This window comes from Falco punctatus (genome assembly GCF_963210335.1).
Source record: "Falco punctatus genome assembly, chromosome: 1".
Classification (NCBI taxonomy): Eukaryota; Metazoa; Chordata; class Aves; order Falconiformes; family Falconidae; genus Falco; species Falco punctatus.
The window spans coordinates 52,333,705-52,354,538 of record NC_137580.1 but is presented as its reverse complement, the minus strand read 5'-3'; the positions used below and the strand labels follow the sequence as shown (position 1 = coordinate 52,354,538).

Below are 20,834 nucleotides of genomic sequence, written 5' to 3'. Positions count from 1 at the left end.
GCTGTCCCGAGAGCTATCACTGGGACAAATTCCCCACAGCAGCCACATTTAGCGATGGCGTGTGAGTCAGAGGCTGTTGCCTGAAGGTGAAGAGAGATGCAGCTGCCTAACAGCCGCTCATCACGCGACAAGAGGGAGGAAATCCCGGCCTGCCGCCACACACACCGGCAGCTCCGGCTCCCTCAGCGTCCCTAGCGCTCCCCTCAGATCAGCGCGGATTTCCCCCACCCACAGCTGCACCACCCGCCTCAACCGTCCGCCCGCCCGCGCCCGCCAACGCCAACGACACGCAACGGCCGGCCCTGCGCATGCGCCCACGGGACGCGGCGCGGGGGAGGGGGCCGCGCATGCGCAGCCCGCCCGGCGGCGCCCACCGCGAGGCCGGGCAGAGCCGCCGTGTGGCGCCCGCTTGGCTCCCCGGCTCGCCCGCCCGCCGCGGCCTGCGCGCAGCAAACTGCCGGGGCGGGGCCGGCTCCTGCGGCCGCCCCAGCGCAGCCCCCGCCGGGCCCGTCCGAGCCGACGGCATTTCCGGGGGAGGGAGCGCGGCGCGGGCTGGCGGGGAGCTGCGCGGCGCCAGCAGTGTTGACTATATATGGTCAAAGGCAGGGGAGAGCGGCGGGCCGCGCGGACGCTTCCTGGTTCGTGCCGCTGGGCACCGCGGGGCTGAGGCGGCGGCGGGAGCTAGAGGCAGGTCCGCCGCGCCGCGCTGCGCTCGCCGCCCTTCCCAGCCCTTCCTTCCCAGCGCCACCGCCCGCCGCAGTAACAAGTGGGCGAAGATGCCGTACGAGATCAGTAAGCCCCCGGCGCAGGCGGAGCGGGGGGGGCCGGAGCGGCGAGCCGTCGGGGGAGGGAGGGAGGGTGGGGGCCGGGCGGCGGGGAGCCCCTCTAGCTGGGGGGCGGCCGGGCGGCCCTGGACGCGGAGCCGGCGGCACCTCGCAGCCCCCTGACAGCAACAAGTGACCGCGTCTGCCGGCAGGGCGTGTAGCTGCTCGGCTGGCGGCCGGGAACGGGGAGAAATAAAACGTCTCTTCCCCCCCCCCCCCCCCCTCTTTTTTTTTTCCTTTTCCCGTAGAAAAAGTGTTCGCCAGCCTCCCGCAAGTTGAACGAGGCGTTTCCAAAATTATCGGAGGTGATCCTAAGGGCAACAATTTTCTTTATACCAATGGAAAATGTGTCGTCATCAGGAACATTGATGTAATGTATCCTAATTTATTTGCTTTTGCTAAGTTGCATTTTGTTTTCCAGCCCCTCTCTGATAGCCTGTGCTTCATTCACACTTCGTAATTTCAATTGAGGTCACAGATCTGGGATCAGCATCAGGGGAATAAGCAGGGTGCATGACTCAGGTGTAACACCATCGGCAGCGACTGTAAAACCCTGTAGAGAACCCCAGTAAAACGTGTGGTTCTCTCCCTCTCTTTGCATAGGCTTTGTACAAGAGAGACTAGTATATCCTGGTTGGCCCTGTTTGTCTTAAGTATCACTGTTACGGAGTTGAGTGTTGTGTTTGCCTAATAAATGCACATTTGCTGTGTTGGCTTGTTAGAGAAGCATGCAAATAGTTGCGAGCCCTGATGTTCAAATGCATTAGTCCGCAGCTTCTTTCCCCCTCTCTGCCTCTCTTTCCTGCACTTCAGGAATCAAACCAGTTGTCATTTGCTTGACTCCGTGGTGAGCTGGGTGCACCGAGTTCTCAGCCCTGGTCACAGGGAACTTTTCTCATCGATTAATATTAGAATGCCCTAGTTAATGTTTCCGGTGGTGTGGAAGTTTAGGAGTTATTTTCTTCTTTCATCTTAACTAGAGAAATGTTAAGTGAGTTATTTAAATACTACTTTTCAAAGATGGCATCCCTTTGAGAAGTATGGAGGAAGCATTACAAGTCTAGGCTATTGTCTTGCTACTGGTTTTCAAAAAATATCAAATTCTCCCAAAGGTTTTCTTTCCTCTCTTAACTGCAGATTTGGCCTGCAGTGAGGAGAGCTGCAAGGGGGCCGGTCATACCTCTGGAATTTTCAGATCTCCACAACAATGGATTTGTTTATGGCTGCTTCTGTAAATTACTCTTGTAAACTGAGTTTTTATGAGAGGTTTTCCTGATTTTTCAGCATCCCTGCTATATTCAGGCATTTTTCTGTTGTCACACTGTAATACAGAAATGTTTCTAATAACTCAATTATTTGCAAATTTCTTGTTTGATATCCATCTAAATTCATCCACTTAAACCCAGAAATAAGCTTACACTCTGGTTTCAATGTCTCAGTATAATATTGTTGTAATAGTGTTTTGCTCTCGGTATCAAGAAAAGTTCAATTTTCTGAAACCAGAAGCTCCAGTTAAACCTTGTAATGGCACACACTGTGATGAGAGAAGAGAGAAAAGCCACTCTGCTTATGTTACAGTTTGCCTGAGTTATGGATTGTGACCTCCTCCCTTGCACTGTGATTAGTGCTTATCTGACCCGATTTTGTGGGTTAAATTGGAAGAAAACAACTTGCTTTTATCTTCCTGAATGAGCCCAGTGCAAATGTCAGTCCCAGTGTAAGCCAGAATGTAGAGTGCATGGCGTGATCTGAGTACAGGTGAGGTGGGATTGTGGGAATTGAAATTTAGAGTGTATAAACTCCCAAGGGAAGTTGAGAATGGAAGTCATTAATTCTTTCGATTTATGGTGTAGTGTGTGCCAGTACACAAACTTACCTAACTGTCAAGTCTGCTACCATTAATAATTGACAGGTGATGCTCTGCAGACAGCTACAGAATGTATTGTAGCAATGACACAAAAACTGACCAAAGCCCATGCTATGGCTTTTGTGACAGAGAATGTTGTGGTTTGTTCCTAACCCAGCATGGAAGTGTCCACAGTTAATGCAGTGCCATGCCTTCTCAGAATAACACTGAGGCCTGTGTAATAGTTTGCAACAACCAAATGAAATACTGGGAGATTTGTGTGTGAATAGTTCTCCAGTGAGATGGTTGTGCTCTAATTTAAAAAAAAAAAAACAAACAAAAAAAACCCAAAAAAACCCCCAACAAACAGGTCATGAAAATGCAGTGATCACCTTCCTCAAGTTTGAAGCTATCTAGTATTAGTTAATCAGTGGTGATGAATATAGCATTCGGGGTTAATGCTTGATATTTGAGCATGATCTAGAGACTTTCTTTAACAAGTAAAAGTCCTGGAACAGTACTGGACTAAGCACTGTAAGAAGAACAAGTGATATTTGTGAGGTTTCATACCTCGTTAATATTTTATCGTCTTCATGGGTCTAAGCCTGCTTTGAAGCTTGGAACTTAAACTGCTCACTTTCATATGTGGCTCTCATTTCAGTGTTCGAAATTAGCCACATAAACTCACTCTTGTTGTTGAATCTAGTATTGGGTATTGCATTTGTCCCAGCTAACACTAAGATCTCTTTTTAGAAGTGGGTGGTTTTGGGGGTTTTGATAGGAAAGACAGACAAGTTAGAAAACTGACTTTACAAGCAGAAATAATATTATCAAATAAACAGCATTTAGTTTGACAGCTCTAACTTATTACCTGTTTCCAGAATCTGTTTACTAAATTTGGGAGTCTCTTTCATTTAACCCCTTAAGTTAGTCTTTTAACTCCACTTTCTCATCATCTTAGCTTCCTGGACTCTTAGAGCTTCTTGCTGTAAGATAGCAGCTACTTACGTATGCCGTTACTAACAAAGTGTGTGGAGGTTTGAGGTCCCTGAACTTGTAGGTGATGCAGCTACAGAATGGGGGAAACATTATCTTGTCTTGCGTAGATAAAATCCAGTTGCATGCAAAATGGAGAGTGACGTGCATGCTGTAAATGCATGATTGTGACTTAAGTAGGGCTTTAACACACTCGAGCAATGTAAAAGCAGGAATGAAAAAGAGAGCTGCTTCTTGCCTAAGTAAGCTGTATTCCGTCTCCTGAGATGTAGCAGCACTGCAACAGCAAGAACTCTTGGAAGCAGAAGACTGTCCGCTTTCTAACACGGAGCGGGTGTTTCAGTTTTTCCTTATTGGATGGCTGAGTCATACTGTAACATCAGGTGTTTTTTTCTGCTTTGGTTAGATCTGTATTAATTCTAGCAGTTAAAATGGGCTTTTGTTTAGACTGTATGAGTCAAGTTTCTGGAGCTCAAAGGTACTTGTGAACTGATAGAAAATGTTTTCTGGGGAATAGTCTATTATTGTTGTAGCATATATGCAGTGTATCTGGAAGAGGTGCAGAATTACTTTTTTATACAGTTAATCTGAGAGCTTTGATGTCATCCTTTTTTTGTGTGGTACCTCTGTGGTGTTAATGCTACTGATCAGCTGAGACACAGAGTCAGTTTTATTGTCCAGCCTGAAGCTTCTATAAATATGTTTAAGACTGAAGAGAGAGAACTATGATGGAGTGACAGTGATTTTTTTTCAGAATTCCAGTACAACTCTTGATACAATGTATGCTTAATTTTCTTTCTCAACTATAGTGGAACTTTTGGATGCGTGCTGCAAAGCACAGCCGTGTTTAGTATTGTGGGTAACTGCTTTACCTGGGCCAGCTCCATAGAAAGAAAGCCCGATGCTTGGTCTGTTATTTTTGGAGAGTGTTTTTCTACCTTTCAGCAGGTCTTGGAGAGGAAAGAGTCACAGCAGTTCTGGCTGTTAGAGGAAATGCTCTGTGTCAGTTGTTAGGGGTTAGTGTGTTTTTTTAGTGGTACTGGACAGCAGTATTCTGCAATATGTACTGCATTTCTCAGTTTTAGGCAATAACTCAATTTGAGCTGGAAGGAAGGGTGTGAGAAGGCATGTAAGAAGAAATTCTGAATTTTGTCTTTGAATGTCTGATTTCATTCCTTTGAAAACTGGGCAATGCAACTTGGTAACCTTTTTTTTCCCCTTTAAACTAGAATCCTGCAATTGCTGACATCTACACTGAGCATGCCCATCAGGTTGTAGTTGCCAAGTATGCTCCCAGTGGATTCTACATAGCATCTGGAGGTAAGGTATTGGTGGTGCACATGATGCATCAGATACATGGACAGAGCTGTGAAAGTGCTTGATGCAAAACTTAACTGGCAAAAGAGGGTAGTAACGCTTCACATTTATGTACAGGCTATACATAGTCAATGTAACATGCCTCAGTGGAATTATATATATGTGCCTGAGGGAGGAATCACTTCTGTAGTTGTTCCTCTAACCATTCACTAAAGCAGTGAATTTAGTGACATGCTTGATCTTTGTAAAAAATTATTTAAATTAAGAAGAACCCGGAAATGTACTTTAAATACTTAGTGTGAAGTGTTAAAGAGAAAAAAATCCTAGTGTAATAAAGACTTGTGTGTATGCAGCAGAATGAAAAGTTATTTCTGAAATACAGGACCATTGTTTCCGTTTGTTAATAGATGTTGATACTTTGGGGGCAGGGGAGGGATTCTAGAAGAGCATATGCTCCTTTCTTTTCCCTCCTCCTTTCTTCCTGACCAAACTTGGCAAGACTTGGCATGACTTCTCTTACATTTGTAACCTGAACTAAACAAAGGTTTCTTTGGCAAGTTAGCAGGGGAAGAGGCTGATTCTCAGTTTCCATGTAATGCGCGTGAATCAGTAGTCTGAGAGTGGCTAATGTTAATTTCTGGAATTGTTAGTGGAAACGGCTGCAGTTTTTGACTTGGGAAGAGCTAAACAAACTCTTTTAATAGAAGCTTGCTTCAAATAATTGATGTTTTCTCAGGAGGACTGATAGACAGTTGAAGAATATTGACAAATACAATATGATAACTTCCATTTCTTAATAATATTAGCAGTTACTCTGTGATATTTTTTTCTAAATCTGCTTGCCGTTATCAAGTAGAAATGCTTCAGCAGCAAATAATGTGCCCAAACCCAGAAATACTTTCTAGTAGTATATCTGAAAATAAAGCATTCTGACTATGAGCTCCTTAGGGAGTCCAGACTCATGTGCACATCTTGGTAGACTCATGTAGTAGAATGGGAGTTTCTCTCTCAGCAATTTAAAGGGAACAATATTTTTTTAAACATAAATTGGAATATGTATCTTTTGAGTACTGGGGAACCTTTAAGAGCACCGATAGCACAGCTTTTTTTCTTCTTTCCTGGTCCCTCCCCTCCATCTGAAAGGAACCAGAGCCAGGATTTTCTTGGCACAGTCTTGTGTGTGGACCATATGTCAAACTGAATAACTTCTTCAAATCTAGATTGCATTCTTTATTATACAGATTCGGTGTTCTAGGTTTGTGCTGTACTTAACCCTCAGAATATCCATCTATTTTGTTCTTGTGGCATTGTAGGTTTTCAGTCCTCTGTAAAAGAACAGTAATATATACAGAGCCTGATCTGTCAAGAAGTTTTTCATTAATATTCAGTATAAGGAAGCTCCTTGCTTCCTTAACAGGGGAATATTCAGTTGACTCTTCAGAAGTTTGTGTGTCATACCAGAGTAAATGAATTTAGGCTTCAGTATTTCCCTTAAGTGTCTTGTGTATGTGATTTATAAATAGTTTTGTGATACCGCTGAGCATGGGGTCTGAAGATAGTATCAGGCTATTTAAGCTGTTTCCAAGTATATCATTAAGATTCATTTCTCTATCTATAAATCTGCGTTAGCCGTGCAACCTGCATTAATACTTCATGTGTTTGATGAGACAGACCTTTGGCAATATGCTTTGTGGCTCTTTACGGTGATTTCTTTTACTGCAGTGTAACAGATGTAGTAATGGGAGATACCACAAAGTTAAAGCTATATACATCCTATCTATTAATAGAAGGAGCAAACAATTAGATTCTGAAGTCCACATTAAAGTTCTGCTTCAATAACAAATTCTCTGTGTAAAATGAAGGATTCTGCATCTGTCCTTTTAGAAATGGAGAAGACTAGTCCATGATCAGGTCTCAAAGATACAGGTTTACTGTATGTCTAAATTGAAATGTAAGAATGTACCAATAAATGTGAACAGAACTCAAAAGCATTCTGCTGAGGTAAAGTTTATATATTTTAGCACATGGTTTATTCTAAAACAGTGGCTTTTCTGAAAAGAAACGGAATTTTGCTCTGTGGATTTCATTAGAGATGTGTAAAGCTGTCTGTGTAGAATGATTCCTCTGGTTATAATGCTGCACAACAGTAATTGCTCTGAATTGAAGAAGTTCTAGGGCTGTGTAATACTGAAAGGAGAAACTGTGACCAAGGAAGATTTCATTATATTAAGTCTTAAATTGTTAACGACCTGTGCTATGTCTGCTGCTTGTGACATTACCGTTTTTAAATATTCTGTTGGATTCCTTTGTAGTAATCCAGACGTTGCATGTGCATACCTGCACTATTAAGTGTGTACATACTTCTGTATAGAAAAAGTATACTGATGAATGTGCATGAATAGAGTTTGATGGGCAGAAATTTCTTTGTATGTTTACATGTACATGGTATTTTTATGCAGAAGGGGTTTGCTTTGAAGGTACAAAAAAGCTGAGGTATGAATTTCAGTGTCTGCCACTGTCCACTGGATTGCTGTCTTAGTGTAGATGTAGGGCAACGTACTTCCCAATGAAGTGTGGGTAAGCTACTTTGTGACTGCCAGGGGGGCTGGTTTGGGGTTTGTTTTTTTTGTGTAACACAGCTACTTAAAACACACCAGCTGATTAGAGTTCCTATTCTTACTGCATAATTTTTTGATGTGTGTTTGCAAAAGTTGTATTTATTGCTGCATGTCTTGAATCATACTATCTGGTTAAAAACATAGTTCGATGAAACGAATGTAGTCTTAAGCGTTCCTAAAACAAGTGATTTGTAGTAATTGGAATAGGGTAAGAATAATAGGTCCTTTGTACAAGTGATCAGTGTAGCTGAAAATCTGTATCCTGGCAGATTGCTGAGTCATGTGACTGAGTCATGCTGGAACAACAAATAGTTATACTCATTTTATTACGGCAGATGTCTCTGGAAAGCTGAGAATCTGGGATACTACACAGAAGGAACACCTACTGAAGTATGAGTATCAGCCATTTGCAGGAAAAATAAAGGACCTAGCCTGGACTGAAGACAGCAAGAGAATTGCTGTGGTTGGAGAAGGAAGAGAAAAGTAAGTAACTTTTTCGTGTGTGTACATACATACTGTAAACATCTGTATTCTAATAAAGCAGGTTCTTTGTAGAAAGCTTTTAATACTTCAGCGGAAGAAAATCATGGCTTGTTTCCGGTTTAGGTTTCAAGTTATTCTGCAGCAGAATTCTTTATGCAGTATTTGACATCTGTAAAGCTCCTTTGAAAATACAGTTCTGTTAGAATTGCTCAGTTTGAAAATTGTGTAGGTCGTTTTTGTTTTTAAGAGGTGGGTATTTCATTCAGTGACAGCTGTTCAGTATGCCTTTTGGTGGTTTTTTTTGTCTTAATTCTGATAGAGTATGGAGAACCACAAGACAATTCTTCTTCTTTCACCCCTCCCAAATTGAGAGGACATCACTGAATAAGAGTTACAAAGTACAGAAAAAAGTATCTGTATTTTCTCCCTCAGCAACATGCCCATATTTTTAGGCCTTACTATGATAAGTAAAAAAAAATCACAACCATTTGTCCTTACCTAAGTGAGGTTCCCATTTCAGTCAGGTGTGTGTCCTTTCTTTAATGTTTAAAGACTGACAGATCTTTAAGGCAGAGTCCAGACTAGGTAGTCTTATGCCTAAATGTCCAAACAGGTGCTTCTGTTCCCTGACCCTCTTCACCTTTTTTTTAATCAGTCATGCACTGTGTCCTGTTACTGGAGAGAGTCTTTGTCCACCATTGCTCCATCAACCCCCACCTGTCCTTGGGTAGATACTATATAAATTTGCTCTCCTACCTCAAAAAGTTTACCAGTTTACTTTTAGGTGAATGCACTTTCAGTCTAGAATGTTGTTGAAGTGACTCTATATAACCCTTTTTAATAGAGATGCTCTGGCAGTTTATTACCACTGTATTGATTGTGCTGTGGTATTGTTTTTTAAGGTGATGTAAAGTAAGAATGACAAAAATGCTGTCAAAACTCTTCGTCCTTAAACCTTTAAGTAATAATATTTGTAAAAGTGGTGGTACCCAATCTAGGTTATGTAATCAGGTAAATGATACAATGTCATTGTTATCCTAGCTTTCTGCATTCTGCATAGTCACTAAGCAGATAGAGTAATTTACTGCTTTCGTAAACAGAGGAGTATCTTTTGGATCCCTGAATTTTAGAAGCTTTATACATAAAATCGGTTTTCCCCTTCAGCAGATGTCTCCTATTGAACATTAAGTTCTCTCTTGGGCAAGATCTCAGCCTTCAGGGAACTATCATGCACTTGCATGAGATTAACGAGATGACCTAATTTCTCTTCTTTGAGTACACTCATATCTGATGTTTACAGATGCTAGAGGGGTTAATCTACATGTAACTTTATGAGTTGTAGTTATTGTGTGCTTTTCTAACTAGATTTGGAGCAGTGTTCCTGTGGGATAGTGGTTCTTCTGTTGGTGAGATTACTGGGCACAACAAAGTGATCAATAGTGTGGACATTAAACAAACGAGACCATATCGTCTGGCAACTGGCAGTGATGACAACTGTGCTGCTTTCTTTGAGGGACCGCCATTCAAGTTCAAGTTTACAATAAGTGTGAGTTTAAGTTTAGATGTGTCTGTATTAAACTGTGCAGCAAGTTAACTAAAAGCTTTCCAACAAGCTTGCGGTTCTTGTAGAAAAAAAATTTCTACAGCGAGGAATGGATATGTAACTTCTACGGTCAATTCTCTTGTTTCAACGTTCCTTTTCACTCTATTTTTGTTTCTTTATTCTACTAGTTAAAATCTCTCGTGTAAATTAAATGAAGTCTGAAACTACTACATTTAAGACATTAATTGTTACTGGAAGCCAAAGAAAATAAAAAGCCAAAAGCTGCTGCAGCTGTTTCTCATGGCAGAATTCATGTCCCTTGACTCAACAAAAACAACCAACCAACCAACCAAAAACTATTGCAGAGATACTGGATGTAATTGCAGTAGTAAATTCAAAATGTTCTTTATTTTTAAAAACACAGTAGTAGGCCTTTTATTTTCTTAAGTATGTGCCTTGTGTAGTCTTCATATGTTGACTTTAGTAAGGATTCCATTCCAGTTCTAGAAAAGGAATTGTTTCAAGGTCTGCAATCCAATGAAATGAGGTAGTTGCCTAATATATTTCTGAACTTAAGTTGATACTTACGTTTTGCTAATCTGGTTCTTTTGGAACTCTGAAGTCTGAATTGCTTACCCGTGCTGCTTCGACTGGTACGTGATTCAGTTTTCCTTTGAAAGTGGTATTTGAGTTGGTACATAGGATTCTGTTATGGGCTGTTCTGTGGTTTAGAGTAGAACTTGTGGTATCATCAGGAAATAAAAAAAGTAGTTAAAGAAAGTAGGTTAGAACCTGCCTTTCATAATACTAAAAATAGTCTCCCAAATCTCTTTGCATGGGAGCTTTGGCCTCGTTGTGGCGCTTCCCTGTTTAACACGTGTTTTCTAGTTAGCGTGGTTTGAATAGTCTCCTACTTGTGAATAGTCTATTTGGGGAGTATACATCAGTCTTGCCTAGTTACTTCACAGAGCTGCCACTCATGCAGTCTCCCAGAAATGGAATTGCAGTAAAATAATAAAACTTATTCTTCATTCATGCGTTTTTTTACAATAAGAAGCCTAAAGTACTCTTCTGTGTATGAAACTTAATTGGGCCATGAAGCAAGAGTCAGAATTTGGAGAATGTTGGAGAAGAATTCAGTGACCAGAGGGGAAGAACCCCATGTTTGCATCTAGGCTGCAGCTGAGGGTTTTTTCCTACCTATCTCTGAAACTGGGTACTTATCTGGTATTGTGTTGTTTGGACTACATCAGTATTGATGTCACAGTTTTTTTTCCCTGGTCCGTTGTTGATCCCCGTGATTCTCTTCAGAGAGAGGCTGGACTTGCTTTGTAGCCATTCCCTACAGCAGGCATCTCCTACACAGCTAATTTATGGCTTGTGTGAAAGAGAACTTCATTGTTACTGGACTCTCTTATGCATGTAAAGCTCTGTTCTTATTTTATATGCTGATTCTTACTCTTTTTTTCCTACAGGACCATACACGGTTTGTGAACTGTGTGAGGTTTTCTCCTGATGGGAACAGATTTGCTACAGCTAGTGCAGATGGCCAGGTAAAAAGCAAGGAACTCTATTTGTAGCGATTTGAGCATGAGAAGATTTTCTTGTGCATTTTGGGAATAAGATTAGTATTGTAAAATCAATGTTGCTGCTTTTTTCATGCTAAGAAGTGACTGGTTTAAACTATTAAGTACTCTTCTATAAAGCTGTAACAGCTGACGTCAGCCAAACTGTTCTCACTCAGCTTTTTTCCCCATTCCACCTCCCGAGCGTATTACAGGTTATTTTGGCTGGAACACGTTAGACTTTTGAAATATGTATGTTCTTGTTACAATCCTGAGAAGTCTGGCTGAAGTACTGAACTCAGATAGCAACCCAGCTCCATGTGGAGTCCCTGCTCCATGTCAAAGGGCATTTGACAATGACACTGTTACCGTAGGTAGCACCTCCTTCCAAGAAGGCACATTCCTGTGACTGCAGTGCTAAACAGCTGCTATCACAGCAGGAATTAAAAAATGTAAGATCTTCCAGAATGTCAGATGTCAGGATCCATTGTGCAGAGTGGCTTAGTGTGATTATTTACAATTGTCATCTCCTTTGTTGTATCAAATGCAGGAAAACTTGTGCCTCTTCTTCAAAAATCTGGTGTTTGATAAAACTGCAAGCATGCTACCTAACAAAAGAATGATCTGTACAGTACAAGTAATAGTGTTTCAGTTCTTGTTTTTTTCCTGTTTACTGCTTTTTCCTTTAAATTATATGTCTGTGCTCTTTTAAGATTTTTGTCTATGATGGGAAGACTGGAGAGAAAATGTGTGCTCTTGGTGGAGGCAAAGCTCATGATGGAGGTATTTATGCTGTAAGTATCATTTCATTTGTGCAAGTGGTCCATAGTATTTTATTACCAAGTTCATGGACTGTGAAGTCTTGCAACAATTAATGCATTTACTATCTTGTAGTGACATTTGTTTTTGCAGATTAGTTGGAGCCCTGACAGTAGTCAGTTGCTTTCTGCCTCTGGAGATAAAACTGCTAAAATCTGGGATGTCGGTGCTAATTCTGTTGTCAGTACTTTTAACATGGGATCAAACGTATTGGATCAGCAGCTGGGTTGCTTGTGGCAAAAAGATCATTTACTGACTATCTCTCTGTCTGGCTATATCAATTATTTGGACAAGAACAATCCAAATAAGCCTTCACGTATCATAAAGGTAAGCTTCTATTGTTGCACTAGTTTCTGCAATAAATGACACTGTGGTTGAAGTTGGCTAGATGGAATAGTAGCTGTTGAAAAATGGTTGTGTTAAATTAGCATTGCCACACAAGCTATGTGTGACTCTTGCAAGTCACATGAATCAAGAAGTTAAAATGTTACGTGTGGTACTGTGCTTTGTGCAAATATACAGACTGATTTTAGTTTCAGTTAAGGTCATTAAGTCTTTAATAGCAGCTTTTAAGCATTCTTGAGATGGGGGGGGCGGGGAAGTACAGTGCAGAGAGAATGAGACATCACTAGTAGTTTTCTGCTAGAACTAGTATATTGTGAACAAGGTGACTAGGGTTACTGTGCAATTGAGCTTCGATTTTAGGATTTAAAGAGTAAGCTGACACAGTACTCTCACGGGAACTTATATTTTTACATGAACTAGAAACAGACGTCCCAGATTCTTGATATTGCAGCTGTAATTCTGGTAGTTGGTGTGGGTACATGACTGTATTTAGTAGTCTTCCCTGAATCACTGTGAAAGCAAACTTTGTTGATGAAAAGTGCGTGAAAGTATTTTGGCCTAGCAGGATAATAAGGATATTCATGATGCCTATTCTTTCTCCTCAAGGAGTGGTACATGAAAATAGCTATGCTGCAACAGTTAAATGGCTGCACTGTTAATTAGTGATTTGTATTCTGGGTGACCTCTAATGCTTGTGAATAAAATGATACATTATTTTCTGAATAACCTATAATTCTTCTCAAACAGGTTTGACTTGAGTATGTGTTAGGATGAAAATTTGCCCATCAATAATGATTTGTGTCCTATTCACAGGGTCACAGTAAGTCAATTCAGTGTCTTACGGTGCATAACAATGGTGGGAAGTCCTATATTTACTCTGGAAGTAACGATGGTCATATTAATATCCTTTGAATGATAGTGATGCTTGTTCTAGCCTTATAGTCCGAGAGAGCTCATTAGGAGGAAAAAAGCTTTGCCAAAGACAAAAACTTACGCTTATTGGACACAAATGAATATTTTATGTTTGAAGAAGTTTATTTTGCTTTCCCGTAACTTGCCTATTTTACTGGTTGCCTTACACTTGCCTGCAAAACATAAGCCAGTTCTTGATTTCCAGTTGTCACTTCTTTGTGGTAGATTGTTAATAAAGAGAAGCAAGCAAATATGTAAATTAGCCTCTTCTAACTTTCTACGTGTTCTGTCATACATGCAAAATATGTCCTGTTGTCTGTTGTTACATGCAGTAAATAGCTAGATCTTAGCATGTGTTGGACATCATGTATCTAGGTTTTCAGATCAGGTAGGTACAAGAAAGATAAACTCCTGTTGACCTATCTCTGATCCATAACATGCATTTTTCTTTACAGCTGGTTTTTTCCTACCTTTTTTGTTTTCTGAAGTTCTGTGACACGTTGTGTTCTTTATTTGGTATCCCAAATGTCATCAGGCCTCTCACTACTGAAGAGAACCTGTACTTCTTTTGAGACTTTATTTCAGTTCTGTTTGTTTCTGGAGCAAAACACTGGGAATGCAGCCTGGTTCCCAGAGGGCATGTTAGAGGCTGGGATGTGTTCAGCTAGAAGACTGTTGGCTTTTCTTCACTAATCTGAAGCTTATAAATAAAAATGCAGTCCTTCATCCTGCCTGCCATGATGCATTAAAATGGTATCACATTGGCGTAAACTGTCATGTGTTTATGTAAACATGTGTCATGTTTACAAAGCTGTAGTATAGTGTTAATAGTTCAAACTGATGTTAACATAAAACATCAGGGAAAGCCAATGTTGCAGGACTTCTGACTATAATTCTTCAAAAAGTATTTCCTATCCTCAGACCTAATGCTAATTGTTCTAGTATTTGCTGCTGTTTGTGGTAGGTCATTTAGCTCATTACAGAACATGAGAGATTCATTCAATAAATGTTTTGAGGGTATGTGATTTGATTGAACCCTGGACAGGTTGCCCAGGGAGATGTAGTGTCTCCATCCCTAGAGGCAGTCGAAACCCAGCAGAATGGGCAGCCTGTTGTAGCTGATGCTGATCTGAGCAGTGGGTTGGACTAAACAATCTCAAAGAGGTCCCATCTGCCCTTAGCTACCTGTCAGTTATTTAACTGTTTATGATGTTGTATCTAACTGCACCAGTATCTTCAAATGTTCCTTAATTCTATTATGCACATTATTGGGATTCTGAAACTGGAGAGAATGATGGCTTTTCTGGGAAAGGCCATACAAACCAGGTTTCTAGAATGGCGGTGGATGAAATGGATCAGCTGGTCACCTGCAGTATGGATGACACCGTGCGCTATACCAACCTTAGCAAAAGGGACTACAGGTTAGTTAAAATGTTACCTTTTATTGTAGTATGGCAGCCCTAATTATTTTACAGCAAGAGTTTTGTTGATTTATAAGGTAAATAATTCTATGCTACAATTAATTCAGGTTTTAAGTTGCCATGGAAACTGTAGAAATGATTGCCGTACCAATCTTGCTTTTTTCTGTGACAGCAGGAAATGTATCCCAGGCTCTTCAATTTATCTCATCCCTTCCACAGGTTACGTAGAGATCTGCCTTGTATTGGATGGCTTAGGGAACTGTGGGAAGGGCATCCATTTTATGATTCATAAATACCCAGGAATATTGGTAATAAATGTGGTTAGGAGGGGTGAGAAGCAGCTGTTTCTCCATGGACATCACAACTGAAGCAAAAAACTTTTTAAGAAATCCAATTAAGATCGAGTTAGTTTTAAAAAATCAGACTCTAATGTAGTAACTAACTTTCACTTTGAAGGTGTACTGCCTGAGCATGGTACTAATGCTTTAAACAGTAAACAACAAAACTTTGCAGATTATTTAAGAAAAAATCATTATGCATGTTCTTGATCATTAGTGGGTGATCATTTGAATAGACAATTTGAAATAATGATAGATATGGCATAATTTTTTTCTGCTTTGTCCTTCCTGCTCTTCCACCTTGGCATGTCTTCCTCCAGTGGCCAGGATGCTGTGAAAATGGATGTTCAACCAAAATGTTTAGCTGTGGGTCCTGGTGGTTATACTGTAGTTCTGTGCATTGGACAAGTAAGTATTAACTTGTGGATTATCAACATAATTTCTTTGTTAATAATACCATGTATGGTAACATGATGGTTTCTGACAGATCTATCTAGTGTGGGATCACCTTGCACATCTGCAGAATTTCCTGATAAGAGCCATGGGAAATATAATTGCGCAGGATACTTGATAGGCTTGTGTTTCCGCATCCTGTACCAATGTGATAGTCTTATGTATAGATTTAAATTTCATATGATCCCTCATCTGAATTTGTTGTCAAAGCTTTGTGCTGGAAAGCTCCACCAGTCTGAATTCTGCTCTTGCCTGATCTGTTAAGTGACACAATTTTGGGGAAAGGAAAGCTCCTGTTTTGTTTCTTGTTTGGTGGGTGGGTTTTTCCCCCAATTGATCTAATTAAGTAATGCTGTTGTACAGCGTTGGTAGCTCTAATTTGCTTGCCAGTAGTATTCGTATCACGCAAAACCAGAGAGATTGTACCAGGGCTATCTTGCATCAAAGCATGCTTAATTTCTAATGATTTGTGTCTTCTGTATGGATGCTAATTTTATGCTTGGGACTTTCAGAAGTGTTGCCCAAACCTGTTTTCTATGGGAGTTATAATCCCAGTTGTCCATGTTATAGAACAGGATAGGAAATGGTCCTTAAAATTTAATTGCAATATTAACTTGCTACTAATTTGGTTCTGCCTCCCTTCCTTTAACAGAGAACCCAGAAGGCAGTAAGCATTGTTAAAAATACTAGTTTGTCCATACTTGTTTGATGTTCAAGCCAGATGAGGTGAAGCTGAAAGCAGTAGAACATGCCCTGCACTATCTAATTTAGAGGGCATAAGTACTCCAGTACAGCAGATTAGTTAGTCACAGCACGTAAGCATTTCTTTTTGGGTTTGGTTGTTTTGTTATTTTGGCTTTTTTTTTTTGTTTTAGAGTTTAAACTCTTCTCTAAGATCAAAATATACTAAACTTCTGAGCAATTGGAGTGGACTTGTATTGATGACTAAGCAGTTTGGATTAGTTATAGTTTGGTTTTAGGCACTTTGAAATAAGGGTCTTAGTTTCTGGGTTTCTATTTGCAGATTGTCTTGATGAAAGATAAGAAAAAATGTTTTGCAATTGATGACCTTGGGTATGAGCCCGAAGCTGTAGCCATTCATCCTGGAGGAGGGACAGCAGCAGTGGGAGGAGCGGTAAGGTTCAGCTTCCTAAAACTCTTTGTTTTGAACACTGGAACTAGTAACAGAAGCATTTAACCATAGTAGGTGTGTTGTGTTGAGATGTGGTAGTTTACTTGTTACAATACAGCTGTTGTTACGAACTGCTACCTATGTGTAACTGGTGGTCCTGGGCTTTCATGCCCCGGGTTCTCTGACCATTGTAGCCTAATGTCTATTTCATTTTATCTTGTATTTGCTGTTTTTTACATTGCGAATTTGTTTTTAACCAGTGTGTGCTTGAAGTAGGCAAATTATTGATTTCAAGTCTATATTCTAGGCTTGGTAGATTGTAGCCAGCATAAATGAGTTCTTTATATACATAAAGGTTCTTTAAACTATTTCTTAATATAAGCACTACCAGATAGAATTGATACTGAATTTCTGGAACTTTTTGTAAGCCTTCCTCTTTCTATTGTAAAATGACTTTTTTGGTTTGTTTCTACCTTCCTCCTTCTTCACTATTAATTTGCAGGATGGGAATGTCCATTTATATTCAATCCAAGGAACCTCTTTGAAAAATGATAATAAGTCTTTGGAAGCTAAAGGTCCTGTTACAGACCTGGCATATTCTCACGATGGTGCCTTTCTTGCAGTCTGTGATGCAAACAAAGTTGTCACTGTCTTTAGTGTCACTGATGGCTATGCGGTAAGAACTGTTGTATTAGCAGTTTTGTTTAAAACCAAATTGACTGGCGTCTCCTGTCTAAATCTGTTGTAAAATACAGTGTAGCTGGTGAGACTTAATTGTTAAATATTCTTTGTATTTTTTGTTTCTGTGACTTGTGTTTACCTGGTACTTTGCGTTAGTGTTGCTTTTCACAGCAGCCTATGTGAAGCCTCCAGAACATAAGAATAGGTGAGGAAACGTACAGCATAGGTTGGCTACTGGGCAAACATGCAAACATGTCTAATAGCTAACACATAATTAAATGGGGGAGAAATTGGATTTACACAGGCTAGCAATAGTTAAATACAAAAGACTACAAAGTACGCAGGTTCCTTATTCAGGTCAGCTGAATTGGTGTGTTTGGGTTTGGTTTTTTTTGGTTTGTGCTTTTTAAAGGAAAAAGTCAACAAAATACATGCATGCCTGTTAGAGAATTTGTATGCACTATTGTAAAATGGACAAGAATGCAGGCTCCGTTTGATAAGAATCATGCAGTACAACAAAATGTAATCAAATAAATAAAACGTTGGCAATAAAATTCTGCTGGCTGTGGTGCACAGTTCTATGGTAAGAACTAAGCAATGAAAGGGATACATTAGGTCAGGGAATCTTGCTTTATCTTTCAATCTAGTGTCTTTGAACCAAGAACCAAAAAATGGGCAATTTACACATATTGACTGCCCAGCTGATCAGCTTGTATAAAGTCATTAAGCTTTGACTGAAACTACACTGAAGTAAAAAATGCAGGATGCATTCCACAAAAGCATTTCATTCTCTAAGTAAAAATTGAAATAATTTTGCTTTTAGAAACATCTGTGGGGTTATTTTAAAAGTGACTAAGCAAGAAGTGACTTGTTGCACATGCACTTTACAGATCCAGTCTTAGCACTTTTTACAAAAAGTTTGGATTTTATTGGCCTGATAAGTGTTTCAAGAAACAGCATAAAATGAAGCCATCACTTGGTTTGTTTAGGGCATCTATCTGTACTTAAGATACGGGTTGTCTGGAGTCTTGCTGTAGCTTATTGTGATGCTACACATTAAAAGTCAGTGATTTCCTGAAATAGCTTAGACTAACAAAATAACACTGTATCTCTGACTTTCAAATAGGAACATAATGTCTTTTACGGACACCATGCAAAAATAGTTTGTATTGCCTGGTCACCAGACAATGAACACTTTGCTTCTGGAGGTATGGACATGATGGTATATGTTTGGACCGTAAGTGATCCAGAGACCAGAGTAAAGATACCAGGTATGTTTCCTTCAGTATCGTACTTCTGAAAGTTGCTAGTGTTTCTTGAAATCCAACACAGTACCTGCTTTCTAGAACTCATGGTAAGCAGGCTTTGAATGTTCCCAAACAAATCTAGCCTTTATGTTAATTTTTATCTAGCTACAATAGCCAGTACTCTGCTGGTTTTGTTTTTTTTTTTTTTAAAGTTACTACGAACTAACATACACTAGCAGTATTTAATGTAGCTGAAAATCACTTTTGGAATATGTGCTGAAGTTATTTTTATTTTGTCAGCTTAGCCTCCCTAATTCTTTTTTGTTATTTTGTGCTGCCATACAGATGCTCACAGGCTACATCATGTAAGCGGCTTGGCATGGTTGGATGAACATACTCTGGTAACAACATCCCATGATGCTTCTGTCAAAGAGTGGTCTATCTCCTACAATTGAAATAAGCCCTCTCTTTGGAAGGACCTAATCAGGGACTAGAACTACTGCAGTGGAACATAGCATTTCTCTTAAAGAATCTGTATTGGCCTCTGGGTCTGCTATCATATCCTCATATCTTTACAGGGTGTTCATATCTGTAATTAAATGTACTTTGAAAGCTTTAGCCAGTAACAGTTTGCACATGAAAAGCACTTAAATTATGTCTGGAGCTTAACCTTTGTGCTGAACATTCCAGAGGCAACAGCCAAGCAAGTTGGTGTGAAAGGTTCAGGCCTGAAAGATTCAAACTCAAATCAGTTGTCCTTTTCTAACCAAGAAACAGACTGTGTAGCATGAGAGTAATATTTCTCATTTTTTCTAATTACAGAACATTTCTGTACTAACGGTCATAGTAAGAGTATTTAGTTGTGATCTCTGAAACCAATCAAGCTGTGTGCAGCTACTGTATATTGCTTTGCTTCTCTGTACTGCACCAAACTGTTGCCTCAAATCTCCTCCAGATAACAATGGGGTACATACATAATAAACTTTTTATGTATTTCATGTCAAAGCTTTGTGGTTTATTTTAAGGTGGAAGTGTGGGTTTTTGATGTACTTACTGTTGTGGGTATAATGTTTACAAATAATCATTGTGGCAACTTCTTGTTTCAGAAACACACCTGTTATTCATGAATTAAGAATGTGTGGTCACTTCAATGTCAGAAAATAATTGTTTCAAAGATTAAAGATATTTTCTGTTTGAAGGAGGTGAAGCATGTTATTGTTCAAAAAAATGCAGTACTTTACCACCTTTTTGAAAATACAGGAATTCAAGTGAAGCGCTGTTATGACTTGAAGTGATTTTTGAGAAGATGATGTTTGCGGAGTAAGTTTTACACCTTTGCATGTGCAGAGCAGTTGCATAGAAGCTGTGATCTAATGTGAACAGACCACGATCTTGTATTTAGTTCCCTTCTTACACGCTACAACACATTTAATTGATTTGAAGCTAGCAGTCAAACAAGAGTGGAGGAGCACACTCATGGAAAGCAGTAGGAAGATTTGTTACCATCTCTAAGTGGCCAAAAGAAGTTGTTGCTTTTGAGAATTTTGGAAGACTTAGCACAGAAAGGTTTAAGTCATCACCATCACCCTTCCAGTGCTCTTTGGTTTTTATTAAGCTTTCTTTTCTGTGTGGACGTGTGTGTTGTTTTTTTTTTTTTTTTTTACCAATCATATTTCTAATGACACTAATTACAGCAAATAAAGCGCTTTTGCTGCTTCTCATACTGTGGATCATTGCTCAATTGCCGAAAAAAATTGCCTGTCAAAAATTACTTGGTGAAACACCTTTAAAAGGATAAATGTTGATTTCTTGTTAGGGAGTGGTGGTCAGATATTTCCTGGTGTGCAAACCAACATTAGAACAGTTGACAGATTTTATCTAAGCAGAATATTCTACCTCATGGTTTCTTTGTGCTTGGTGTATCTCTCCATTACCAATTTTGCATGTCTGTTAACAATGCAAGGACAAGAGAAGGTCTGGTAAAAGGCATGCTTGAAATTAGGCCTAAGAATCAAATTAACAAGATATCTTAGTGTCTAGCTCCTAAAACTTGTTTTACTATTGCATCTGTTCACTGGGTTCTTGTTGTAGTTGAATCCCTGTCATTTAAGTAATGGTAAAAGGAGGGGTGGGGAGGAGAAAATTATGCAGATGCCTATGGGCAAAGAGCAGAATTCACTGGCAAATCCAGCTTTTTTGGGGCCTCTTAGCAAAATGTGGAATTTTTTTTGAGGGAAATGGCATCATTTGCTGAAGCCTGCTACTACTACTAGTGGATCCTTTGCTGTACATCA

At 39.8% G+C, this 20,834-nt stretch overlaps 1 protein-coding gene across 1 annotated transcript; it reads left to right on the top strand.

The window, feature by feature from the left end:
- Positions 1 to 332: 332 nt before the first annotated feature.
- WDR1 (WD repeat domain 1) lies at positions 333 to 20,261 on the top strand. The gene is made up of 15 exons (XM_080378439.1): positions 333 to 792; positions 1,073 to 1,194; positions 4,896 to 4,986; positions 7,937 to 8,084; positions 9,450 to 9,630; positions 11,103 to 11,180; positions 11,906 to 11,986; positions 12,105 to 12,338; positions 13,170 to 13,259; positions 14,535 to 14,689; positions 15,348 to 15,435; positions 16,505 to 16,615; positions 17,115 to 17,288; positions 18,420 to 18,564; positions 18,886 to 20,261. Exons 1-15 carry the CDS (start codon positions 348 to 350, stop codon positions 18,993 to 18,995), a joined length of 2,253 nt encoding a protein of 750 aa, XP_080234565.1. The 5' UTR covers positions 333 to 347; the 3' UTR covers positions 18,996 to 20,261.
- The last annotated feature ends 573 nt before the right edge of the window (positions 20,262 to 20,834 follow it).

What these genes read in the sequence shown, in the direction of transcription:
- WDR1 (XM_080378439.1), top strand. Translation starts at nt 348, where the DNA reads ATGCGCAGCCCGCCCGGCGGCGCCCACCGCGAGGCCGGGCAGAGCCGC. An exon ending in TCGTCATCAGGAACATTGAT is followed by an intron (nt 1,195 to 4,895) that starts GTAATGTATCCT and finishes CCTTTAAACTAG; the next exon opens with AATCCTGCAATTGCTGACAT. An exon ending in TAGTTCTGTGCATTGGACAA is followed by an intron (nt 15,436 to 16,504) that starts GTAAGTATTAAC and finishes TTCTATTTGCAG; the next exon opens with ATTGTCTTGATGAAAGATAA.